General features: G+C 43.3%; 1 protein-coding gene across 6 annotated transcripts in view; it reads left to right on the top strand.

Moving 5' to 3' along the window:
- tceanc (transcription elongation factor A N-terminal and central domain containing) overlaps positions 1 to 12,747 on the top strand; it is a 42,708-nt gene extending 29,961 nt beyond the window's left edge. For 4 of the 6 annotated variants that reach the window (XM_082524579.1, XM_082524578.1, XM_082524580.1 and 1 more), the window contains exon 3: positions 8,483 to 12,747. In XM_082524579.1, the coding sequence (XP_082380705.1) occupies positions 8,488 to 9,459 (972 nt within the window). In that variant the 5' untranslated portion in view covers positions 8,483 to 8,487 and the 3' untranslated portion in view covers positions 9,460 to 12,747. Of the gene's footprint in view, positions 1 to 6,803; positions 7,130 to 7,752; positions 8,327 to 8,482 lie in introns of those variants that run through there. The other 2 variants (XM_082524577.1, XR_014274751.1) reach the window with 2 other exon arrangements.
- Positions 12,748 to 12,757: the final 10 nt, after the last annotated feature.

The following is a 12,757-nucleotide window of genomic DNA, read 5'->3' as shown; positions in this document are numbered from 1 at the left end:
AGAGCCATGCAGAAACAAATGCCTGCAAACCTCAATCAACTGAAGCAACGTTGTAAAGAACCATAACCCTGAGCCTCCACAGCGATGCGACAGGCCGATAAAGTCATACAGAAAAAGAGTTACTGCGGCTAAATTTGGCCGTGCGGCCTTTTGAATTTAGAGATGCGTTTCATGTTCGGTGACCACAGTCACGTCTGTAGCTAACACGAGCTTTCAACATTATGCACTCCACACTGTATGTATGTCCACTTGTTTTGCACAATATCCAACTACCAACCTCTGTATATTTTATATATTTTATTTATTGTTTACTCTATTTAATTTGTAAAATATGTATATACACACACACACACACACACACACACACACACACACACACACACGTAGAAAAACATATTTAGTATACACATCCAGTAATGCATACACTCTTATATTGCACAGATATTTATTACTCTCAGATTCACAAGGATTCACTCGCCTGTACTGTACCAGTGTACCTGCACATGTGATGTGACAGTAAAAGTGATTTGATTTGAGCTACTAGTCGCACCGTACTTAGTTAGACTGTTTGACTAAATATTAAAAGTAATGAAACGAGTAAAGGTGCGTTTACTGCTTTCATGTTAACCCTTTTTTTCTCTACGTAGACTGAATGCGGCGTTGTGTTAACAGCTGCTCACTTATATTGTGTTGCTGTATGATAATGAAAGCGAAGTCCAACAACGCAATGATTTTTCAATGTTTTTATTTTTGTTCAATCAGAACTGTAGGTGTGATTCCACTGCTTATAACACGTTTTCTATTCACAGCTTTCTCTCATCTCGAATAAAACAGTTTGTGTTTGTTGTGTGTGTCTGTGTGCATACATACATTTGTGTGTGTGTGTGTGTGTGTGTGTGTGTGTGTACATCCCCTTACTGATTACTCAAAGGGAGCGGCGATGACTCCTGCACTCCGTTGGCTGCTGTTGTATTTAACACATGACCAATCAGCAATCTGTAAGAGCATGCATGCGCGTTTGTGTGTGTGAACACAAACACATGAACTCAAAATGTGTGTGTACATTCCCATGGCTTGTGCCCAGGCACAGTCTCACAAGCACACCTCATCCCACACTTTTCCTTTCCCCACTCTTTTCTACCTTCAGCTTTCCATACTCTGTGTCACACTGCGCCTCCCGATCGTGCCTCCAGCAGACAGCTGAAGTGGAGGACAGGCGCCGAGAGGAGGATGTAAGAGGGGAGGGGAGGAATGCATTTAGTAAATCTACAAGGGGGTTTTTGGAGGGTGGTGGTGGTGGGGGCAGCAAAGTGAAGGAGAGCGAGAAAAGGAAGGAGAAAGAAAAGCAAAAATCGAGGAAAAGGGAAAGGTAAAAGAAAGTTAAGGGGTTAAGAAGTGTCCTGTCCACACACACCGCAGGGCTATGAATCTTAACTGTGGGATATCAGGAATTCAGGCTCAATCACCCAACGGAAATCACCAGAGAGGGGAGGGGGAGGGGGAGGCCGGCTAAAAATGTAAAAAAAAAAAAGGACAGAACGTGCACTCTCTGTCCTTTCCTTTTTGAAAAACAATAAATCACAAGTTTGACTGTTGCGTGTATCCCCTACCTTGTGTTAACCTTTTCCCCCTAAAAGCTAAAAGTGCGTATTGGATGAATCATTAATCTCTCGCGGGGGAGAGATTAATGATAGCTCTGTTAAAAAGTAACAGAGCTATCTTGGGACATTTAGACTCCGAGGAGTTTATACCAAAGCTGGTCCCTGAAACAGCTCGATATGTCCTGCCTCTGCTTCATGTCGGGGTGAAAGAAGATATTATGGCTCACACCAGACAAAGGCCTTCTATTGTTCCATTCACACACAAGGCAGCGCCCTCCCAGATAAAGGCACTTTCAGCTGTTATCGTTCACTTTGTCACACCTATTTAAATGTTGTTTACAAAGAGATGTTTAACTGTGTGTGGGGGGCGGTTATGTGCGGGTTTACATTTTATGAGAAAGTGAAAAATCTTTCTGATGTGTGTGCGTGATGATTTGCAAAATTGCTGCAGAAGTCAACGAATCAGAACAGAAATAATTAGCACTGTCAACCTTTTCCAGCATTATTTAATGTTATTTTTTATAGGAACCGTTTATACACACAGTGGGCCGGAGCCAACCTCGTGTGATATTTATATCTAATGACACATTTATATAAATCAAATTAAATTAATGGGAAATTCAAAGCAGAATAAGGAACCCTCCAGTTGTCGCAGCAGGAGGCTGCCCCCCCCCCCCCCCCCCCCGAGTCCTACTGTTAAAAGAGAGTTCTTCCTTCCCACTGTTGCCATCTGCTCGCTCATAGGGGGTTGTCTGATTGTTGTTTTTTTCTGTATTACTGTAGGGTCTATACCTTAAAATATGAAGTGGTTTGAGGTGACTGCTGTTAAAATTGAATTGAAAAAATATTTCAAACAAAAAAAACACTGAAATGTAGACACGAAGGGCTTGTGAATGGCAACAAATATTATGTAAAGTCGCCTGATTTCAGTGTCAGTGCCCATCAGCTGATGTTTTTGCGTTACACTTGGTCATCCTATTACTCAATCATATATAGGACGTGTGGTTTAAGCAAGTATTAGCAGGTTTCTGCTACACTGCAAACCACTTCCACCCCATTTCCTTACTGTCTGCTGCCACTAATGGCTGCCCTTTTCTTTGGGCTCTTGCTCCTGCTCTTGTTGCCCTAAGATGTCCAAATATGAGCACAGAACAACAAATGCTAAAAATAAACCACCAGCAGCACAAGTGAAATTTATTTTAAAATGCTATATAAAATAAACTGTTCTGCCAACTGTGTGAGGTGTAGAAGAACAAGGTTAAGGACCATGTTAGCCAACACTAGATGCTTATTTGTGATTGTTGGTGGGCTTCAGGAGTGACACAGGCGAGCTTAGTTGAGACCTATATGAGCATTTTTTCATGAGTCACCGAAATTGTATTTGTTGGGCAGAGAAGTTTGGTTTCTTTTCTTTTCTCTGCTCAGTTGCAGTTGGACGTCATGTGGTTACCGTGAGTAACATGTGTCATCATCTATCAGACATACTTGCTCTGAATCCCTTAGACTCGTCTTTTGGTGTGTGTCTTAAATTTGAGTGTAATTGATGTCACACGCAGCTGAACCAAAGCAAAGAGCAGGACCTCACACCTGTGCACACTTTGAGCCTCAGACCTCCGCTGTGATCACATTACAAAAGTCCAGTGGATGCTGCACAACTGTGAGCAACGTGGGGAGGATGTGGTTATTTGTAACCCGGGCCCACCGGCTGGTGGATTTCCCATAAGGCAGAGCATGCGTCCAGTTGGTGTGTGTGTGTGTGTGGGAGAGAGAGGAAGGGGGCGTTCATGGGAAAACAAATGTGATGAATCAATGTGGATAATTATTTGTACAGGGGAGGAAACATATGGTTGAACCCTCAGAGGATCAGAATAGCAAAATCAATGCTAAATTTTTCTCTTTGGTACAAAGGGTTAACAGAGGCAGTTATACAAAAGGAAACAATTTAATGAAACTATTTCAGAGTGCACAGTTTGAGCCCCCAAGTCTGCTTTGAACTGCTATCAAGTGCTGCGTCACATCCCAAGAGACGCTATGAAATTGAGTTGCTTAAAAAAGTACCTTGCACAGCATTGTTTCACCATAATCAAGAAAAGGGTTCGAGTGAGTCTCGTGATTCTGCTTTGACTCTGCTGTTGAGCAAAGCACAAACAAGTCACAATCGTCTGCACTTCCTCATCGCTTCTGATGAAACAGAGGGGTTTTTTCTTAATCAAATGGGAAAATTTTCATGATCAGCAAGAGAAGACATAGCAACTGTGCTCTTAGCGGTTTCATGTTTGGGGAGGCTCATTTCCTGCTTCGGGGTTTGCAGGACTCCAAATAAGCACAAGCTAAAAAAACAACACTTTGTCTATACTTTGCCTCTTTATAACATTTATTACCCCCCCCCCCCCCCCCCTTACTCCTGCCCCTCCCACACACACACAAACAGAAGAAAAATCTTTGCAGCGCTTCAGACAAAACAGAATGAACCCTGAGGCAAAACAAACAGAATCCAATCCAGTCATCAGTGATTACCCTCAAGGTAATGACGGATGGGAAGGGTATGATGGGTAGGGTACTGCCAGAGTCCCTCTCAACACACACACACACACACACACACACACACACACACACGACCTGTCAGGAGCATTAAGCATGGATACAAAATAAGAGTTGACTTTGCTCTCACAGCATAAAAACCCCACAGTCTCTGTCGCATGTGCTTTTACAGAGAGATCACATAAATAAATAAAACACATCATTTTCATCATATTTAATAACATCTGAAAGGCAAAGCACTCTAATTATAGAGCATTACATGATAAAACTCGTTTCACTTTAAACAAATAGGTAACAATAAATATGCTGCTGTTTGTGGTAAAGTTCGCATTTTTTTCCTTTGGAATGTCAAAAATGGGAAGAAAACAAAAAAACATTTCCTCTTCCTCCACCGAAAAGTCCGATCAGACTTCTGCCAAGAAAAAGCAAATATGCGTAGCTCTTCCTGTTTTCTAACCTCCTCTCACCCTGTGAAGAACAAGGTTTATCATTGCACTGACACTCACTCAGCAGCATGTGACTCACGATTGCTTTGAACACTTTTTCACTTTGTTGTCTGTCACACATGCACTTGGCAGCGTTGGGAGTATTTGCAGGTCGTGGTTGCGGGTGCAGGGACTTACCATGTTGTCATGAATGTCTGACCATGAAAAAGCTGATCACTCTAACAAGAAGGCCTTGCTCCTCCTCAGAATTTCTCAAGCTCAGGGCGGGGTAGTGTGTGCGCGTATGTGTGTGCGCTCATGCGTACACGCCATCTAGAAGGCGGGGACAACAAGAGCAGGATGTGATACAGCAGGACTCCACTTCCTCATAGGGCTCAAACCAGCGCAGTGCAGAGAGCGCCACCTCTCGGCGCTCGGCTGTCACAGCAGCTGCGTGCTGGTAAAATTCCATTCCCACTGATAAGAAAGTGCACAAGTGCAAGCAGGCCGCACTGATATGACTTGATAAGATGCAAGGAGTCTTGTGACTCTTGTGATGGAAATCAGTCGCATGTGTTTGAGGGTTCAAAATTTAGCAGGTTTAATGTATTTAACCACAGAAAGAGGAGTTTTACACGTATCCACTGATGGCTCAGCCGGACCCCACCCATCTCAATCCAAACCTCGGAGGGGGTCAACACTCAGGATCCTTCTGCTTGAGTAAAAGGTTGGAGTTTTAGTTCACAAAATGCACTTAACAAAAGAAAGCTCGCTCACAGAACCTCGAATATCCCACACGGCACATTTCCTCACACGCTCAAAGAAAACTCCTCAAGCCAGAGAAGAAAAGTTAAACATTAACGCTGCTAAAAGCCTCCTGGAAGCTTTAACTTCCATTTGGGGTTTTAAAAGCAGCTCTTTGAACTTGAGAACCAGAAGCTTTTATGCGAAGAGACGCCAAATCAATTTTCCCTTGAGGCCTGCACTGCTATCGGCCCCAGCTGCGTGAATCTTGAAAGCACATTTTAATGTAAGATCAGGAGGGTGATGTCACACCAGCAGTTGCATAATGGCGCCCTGCTCGTCTAATTACATTTCATCTGGGCTTTTGTGTGAATAATAACATATATGGTTTGGCAGGACTATTAAAAGTGCTTCAGTGAATAAAAAGCTCATTTTGATATAAAGGCAGCTCGTGGTTTCTGTTTATCTCTAATTTATGAATGCAATTCACAGTCAAAGGAGTCATGGAAGGCTTTACAACTTCTGCCACTGCAGCTATCGCCAAATTTGTTGAAACCAGCACCTCAGATGTGAAAATAATACTTCCTACATGGGCAGAAAAATACATATATTCTCAAGTAACTTATAAAGGACTGTACAAAAACATTTGTCCTTATAATTAAGATTTTGAAAACGTAGAGGGTTTTATGATTTGTTTCTTGTGTAAAGGAACGCCTCTTGACATCGTTTATTTTTTTGCTTACCTTTAGCCTTATGTTGCAAGATAAGTCGCTATAATCGTCTCTACAATATCCCCCACACCATTACACCACCAACTGGTGATACAGGCCTGCATGATCCATGCTTTCATGTTATTTACTCCAAATGTGTACTACTATCTGAATGTTGCGTTAGAAATTGAGACAAATCAGTCAACGTTTTTTCAATCTTCTAATGTCCAATTTTTGGTGAGCGTTTGTAAATCGTAGCCTCGGCGACCCTGGGTGTGGTCTTCTGTTACTTCAAGGTTTGATGTGTTGTGCATTCAGATCCTTGCTGATGGCTGAGGTCAGAATGACCAGACTGCTTTGACCTGATCGAAAGGCAACAGTAACTAAAATAACCACTCATTACAACCATCTCAGCATCTCTGAATGTAAAGGTAAAAGAAAAAGGCTACAGCAGCAGCAGACCACACCCGGCGCCACTCCTGCCAGCTAACAGAAAACTGAGTCTAAGATTTTCACAAGTTCACCAAACGTTTCTGCTCCAGCGTTTAGAATTTAGCATAAACAACATCCAGCCTCAGTTCAGGCTGCTGGTGTTGGTGTAACGGTGTAGGGGATATTTTCCTGGCAGGCCTTTCGACCCTTGAGTACCAACTGAGCCTTATTGAAACACCACAGTCTACTTGAGTGTTGCTGCTGACCATGTTCATGCTGTCATGACCACAGTGTACCATCTCCTGCTGGCTGCTTCCAGGATTAAACACTGTGTTAAATATCCTTCACAGTCATGAGATCCCAGCGTAATGCAGCACCAACGAGATGTGGTTAGACAGAAGATTCACATCACGGAGCCATGTGCAGCCAACAAATGGATGATGCTATCATGTCGATATGGATCAAAAACTCTAAGGAATGTTTCCACCAGCTTGTTGAATCTGTGCAACACAGAACTGAGGCTGTTCTGAAGCCAAAAGAGGGTCCAAACCAGTCCTAGCGGTGAGTTTACATTTGGTCTTCTTTGCTCACCATGAAAAGCACGAACTCCTTTTCGTTATATTATTTTAGTAGTTAGTATGAGTGTGTTCGAGTGAGTCAGTGCTGCATGTTTGGAAACAAAAAATGATGATGAATATGCCGTGCTGTTGGGAAAAAGGGAATAAAGCAGCAAAATAGGCAAACTGTCTAAAAAACAAACACAGACTAAATCAGCCTCCCTCATCACGTCAGCAATTTCCGTACACTCCATAAATCCCTAAAGGTATTATTGAATTGTTTTGTCAATATTCAGATATGCTCCCATTCAGACAACATCCAATTAATACATAATCAACCTTTCAGCCATGCAATTAAGCCTCCATTTTTCTCTCATTCACGTCACCGTCGATGGTGTGATTACATCAAACCATGTTCCAGGTTTCCACGAAATACTAACAACTACGTGCGAACGGATACGTCCGCTGGAACGTTTCTGGTCTTAGCTCCACAACCATGAATTATCCTAAACACTCAATCATCTTCTTCCATCACAACATGTAATTGCAGCACAGCTGAAAGACTTGCCTCATCTTGTCACGAGATGTGTTCCACTAAATTCCTGTCTGCAGGTCATTTGGCTGCTTGGATGCGAGGATTACACGTTTCTGCACGCCGAACCAAATATCTTTCATCTCGATCTCAGGGGCTGAAAAGAAGGAACACAAGGCTATAATAATAGCCATTAATGCAACACACATTTGAAATCGAACACTTTGTCTGGACAACACCCTCAGCTCCTCGTGTGGTTTAGCGCAGGTTCATCCACATTTGTTATTGTGGGAAAAACAGGAAAGAGGCGTTAAAATAGACAGAAGTTTGGCCGTGGGAGTAACCTGCAAAATCCAAAAGCACACACCTAAATCCTCACATAAAGCACTAATCCCACAGTACATTTTAGATAAATCACAGACTGACAGCACAGCTGGAAGGCTCTGCTGGGATACTTTCAGATTAAACAGGCCACAGTGTACTCAAAGGATGATTCGGGGATTCAGGGTCACTTTCATTGCAAAGAGGTTTCATTTATAATATTGCATCAATCCCTGTTTTTAGGGAAAAAAGATTGCATACATACATATACATATAGTTCCATTTTAAGAAACTGATGGGAAACTACCTGCACTACCCTCTCTTTGTGAGGCTACAGCTCCATCTAGAGGTGAATGCTGGCATTTTTCTCCCGTGAAGACACATTCAACATGGCTGCTCCCGTGTAGACGTTTGCTAGGTTCACTGTTAGCAGGAAGAAACTGCAAACCATGAAGGAACTCAGGTAAACACGTGCAAAAGTCTATTTTAATGTGTTTCTAAGTGGTACATACTGCTGTGCTTTCAGGAGAGCACTGCTTCATTTTGCAGTGAGGGGCAAACATCACCACATTAAGAAAAAAACATTCATTGTTTCATCTTTGCTTTTGTGTCTTTGCAGCCACGATGGATCCAAAGGAGATGCTCCGCTGTGCTCTTCAGATAGAGAAATTCAGTGCAGACAGACGCTATGGGAACATCATGACCCTCCTTGGTGACCTCCAGAAGTCTCACGTCACAGCGGAACAGCTGGAAACAACGGACATCGTCAAAGTGCTCTACAGGCTCCTGAGAACCTGCAATGATGACAGCGTGAAGAAGACAGTCAAGAGCTTGCTGTCCAAGTGGAAGAGACAGTACACGAAGGACAGGCAAGGGGTGAAGTGCACAGAGGAGAGTGAGGATCCTGAGCTCCCTGCCGGTGTTTCTTTACCAAAAGAGGCCGTGGGTGGTGCGGTTGTTGCCCAAACATGTGATGGTGGAGAGGGGAATGCTGCAGGAGAACAGTCATCTATGCAGGCTAAACCTGGACCCAAAGCTCATACTTCTGCTTCATCTCCAGATAACGTGAGGACCAAATGCGTGCAGCTCCTCCTTGCTGCCCTCTGCCCCTCTGCTCCCGATCAGCACAAGGCTGCTGAGTTGGCGCGAGACATCGAGCGGCACGTCCACGAACTTCATAAACACAACCAGGTCAAATATAAAGCCTGTGTGAGGAGCAAGGTGGCCAACTTGAGGAATCCCAAAAGCGGCCACCTGCATCAGGGCCTCCTGAGCGGCTCCCTGTCCCCCGAGGCCTTCGCCCGCATGTCTGCGGAGGATATGGCCAGCGCAGAGCTGCGGCAGCTGAGGGAGGAGTACTCCTCCCAGGGCGTGAGTGAGAGGCAGCTTCCTCAAGGGATAGAGGGGACGCGGACGGAGAAGATTCGCTGCAAAAGATGCGGGGGGTCCGACTGTAGGGTGACGCAGGTGTCCAGAGGGGTTCTGTTCTTGCCTGCGTGGGTGAGGCAGGGCGGCCCAGACGAGGATGCAATGACCTTTGTGACCTGCAGCCGGTGTGGCCAGCAGTGGTACCACAGCAGCTGGGTCTGCCTCTGAATCCACATGGATAACATACATGACTCAGCAGCTAAGAGCAGGCTAACTGATAATGAAAATAACAGATTTTTAACAGTCATGCTGTGTAGAACTTTCATTAATGATTTACTTTCTTATTTTTGAAGTCTATGGAGTTAAAAATGTTCAGAAATCTGGAACATGACCTTCTTAGATTCCTAGCTCAGATACTCAGTGTTGCTAGTTTTGAAATAATACATTTTGAAGGCTTTTCTTTACACATTTACATAATACATTGACTTAATCTGCCATTGTTGCAGATGAATCACCAGCCATTTAGTTGATTGGTTGTTTCAGCTGTTCTGCCCGCTGTAAAATTGCACCCCTAGTACATCATTTGGTATTATAAAGGCTTTCCTGTGACCAGTTACATGATTTGAGTGTCATAAACTCAGCTCTGAAACAGGAGGATTGGTCACATGGGATGCAGAGTGGAAACTTGTGGTTTAAACCAGATTTTTCCCACAGGATTTGTGCTTTGTCTTTCATGAAGTGACCACTCAAACCCACAGCTGAAAGCATAAACTGTATCTTTACTGGCTGAAATGCCAAGTCATTGCAGTCTCCGACTGAAACCATGGGTTTTCAAGAAGCAGCTGTCGTCATCTTCTTCCCGCTGAATCATTTCCTGTGTCTCTACTCTCTGTAATAGCCCTTCGTTTTATTTCTACTTACAGTAGCTCATTTAACTGCTTTTACTGGCCGCTCTCTCTTACATTACTGATCTAAAGATCCATTAATGCCTTGACCACTGGCGGGGAATTCTTTAAAACATGCCTCTGCTCTACAGTATCCCATTCATTTGTGGCAAACTGAATCCAGCAGATGAGACATGTGACCCCCGAAGTACTCTGAGCATGTGAGCCAGTAATCTGCCCTCCCCAGCAGCCGGAGGGGCGGATATCCCGTGGTGCTCCAGCCAGCGTGGCACAATGACTCACATACACGTCACTGTGATGTCACATGAAGCAGTCTTTATGTGTGTGTGAAGATATTACAGAGAAAATCACTTATTTTTATCCTCAGCTCTTCTTCCTGCGTCATTATTTATGTCACGTCCTGGCCCACTGCAGCTTTTCTGATCTTTGCAGCAGACTCATTCCAGGATGGCCGAAGGTAAAATGGCCAAATATGAAAAAACAAACAAACCATATCTTTCCAGTAAGTGTTTGGTGTCTCAACACTGGTGCATTTGTCTGTAATCCATCTCCTCGCACGTGCTCCTTATCTTTTTAGTAGATAAGGAGCATTTTAGTGGCGTGGCCTGTCAGATTGATGCTCTGCAGCCACATACAGCTGTGGTGAGGAGTTTACATCTGCTCATCAAGGGCATGGCTGTGATGCTAGTTTTGGGCTTTTAATGGTTTCTTTGAGCTGTTTTGTTTTAAGGGTGGAACGATTGTATGGAATCCATTTTTAATTACTCTAAAGAACAGTCATGTGCTGCAGGTTCTACAACGTCTTAACAAAGCTAAGGCCTATTAGCTCCTCATTAGGGATTATGATTGGGTGCAGCAGGGAGTTTATCTTTGCAGCATAAAAAGGATTTGTTTGACAGCACTCATTGGACTGACTCAGAATACTCAGAACAACTGGAAAATTCAAGGAACTCACTGAAGAGACTTGTAGATTTACATAAGTTGGAGTGGCAGCTGTTGGCGAGATAGTTAGGACTGCTGTCTTGTAGCAAGAAGGTCTTGGGTTTGAATCAACCATTTTTCTGTGTAGAGTTTGCATGTTCTCCCCAAGTCTGCTTGGATTCTCTCTGGTTACTCCGGCTTCCTCCCACAGTCCAGTTAGAGGGGTTAGGTTAGCTGATGAGTCTAAATTGCACGTAAGTGTGAATGTGAGTGTGAATGGTTGTCTGTCTCTCTGTGTTAGCCCTGCGACAGACTGGCAACCTGTCCAGGGTGTACCCCGCCTCTATCCTATGGTAACTGGGATAGGTTTCAGCCCTCCTGGTTCCCTGAATTGGTTAAAAGGAAGGAAGGAAGAGAATGGATGGATACGCAAGTTGGGAAGGTCTCTTGGAGCCATTTCTAAGCAACTGCAGATTCCATAATTGTCAGTTCAAACAATTGTACAGATGTGTCACCATTGGAAAAAGAACCAGAATGTCAGATTTGTTAGGATGAAATTGGTTAGGATATTCCAGAACAGCCCAGGAACCACCAAGGCTCAAGCCTGAAATGGACTGGAAAATCCTGGAACACCAGTGTCACTGTCCAAGGTAAAGTGAGTTCTATCCCCTGGTCCAAAGTTGACACTGTTAAGGTCAAATGAAATTTAACAGTTGCTCACATGGACAAGCCGATGATGTATGTTTTGGTGGTGGTAGCATCATGTTCTTGGGCTGATTTGCTGCCAGTGGTTCTGTATACAGCACAAGGTGGATGCAATAATGAAGAAGGAGGATTATTACCTCCAAATTCTTCAAGTAAACCTCAAATTGGAACTTGGACACAGTCGGGTGTTTCAGCAGGACAATAATCCCAAACACACATCAAGTTTATCAAATTTCGCTTTGAAATTGATAGAGCAGGCTAACATTAATCTTAGGTATTCTCAAAGTCCTGACCTCAGTCCTAAAAATGTGTGGACTATGACTAAAAGCCAGTGCTGTGCAAAGAAACCAACCAATTTAAATGAACTCCACTCCTCTGGGAAGAATCATTAATAAAATATACAGAATTATACCCAAAGATTGTTAATGGCTATGAAAAGCATCTGGTTGAAGTACAACTGGCAAAGCAACAACCAAATATGAGTGTGTGTGTTTATACTTTTGACCCTGTGTGGCTTAGAGAAAATCCAAAATAAATTTGAACTTTTGCACCCAGTTTTAGTTTTCTAAACTCATCAAACATGTGTGTAGTACAATCATTCAACAGCCCCACGAATAATTAAAAGCCCAGAATGGCCATGTGACTCATGAAGAGTGTATGTAAGCTTCTTACCACAGCTGTACCTCCTTTCCTTCTCGTACATATTTGCAAAACATTAGTCTGAGCTCTTTACTTCTGCAGACGAATAAACCTACAGAGGTGCATAAATGTTTAATATTTGCACTTGTTGTTGTAGTGCAGGAGGGACGGTGTTGCAGTTTGTGGATTATGATCCCTTCAAACGATTCATATCTGCTTAAAACCTCTTAATACAAACATGTCATAGTGGTGGTTTGTAGAGGCCTGAAGTAGTAAACGTGTATTTAACGAAACAAAAACAAGACAAAAATCTTAATATAATTCAATAAAACTGTGAAATCTTTGATTTTCTTATG

The sequence above is a fragment of the Aulonocara stuartgranti genome (genome assembly GCF_965226115.1).
Source record: "Aulonocara stuartgranti genome assembly, chromosome: 23".
Taxonomy (NCBI): domain Eukaryota; kingdom Metazoa; phylum Chordata; class Actinopteri; order Cichliformes; family Cichlidae; genus Aulonocara; species Aulonocara stuartgranti.
This window is presented reverse-complemented; position numbering and strand designations above follow the sequence as displayed.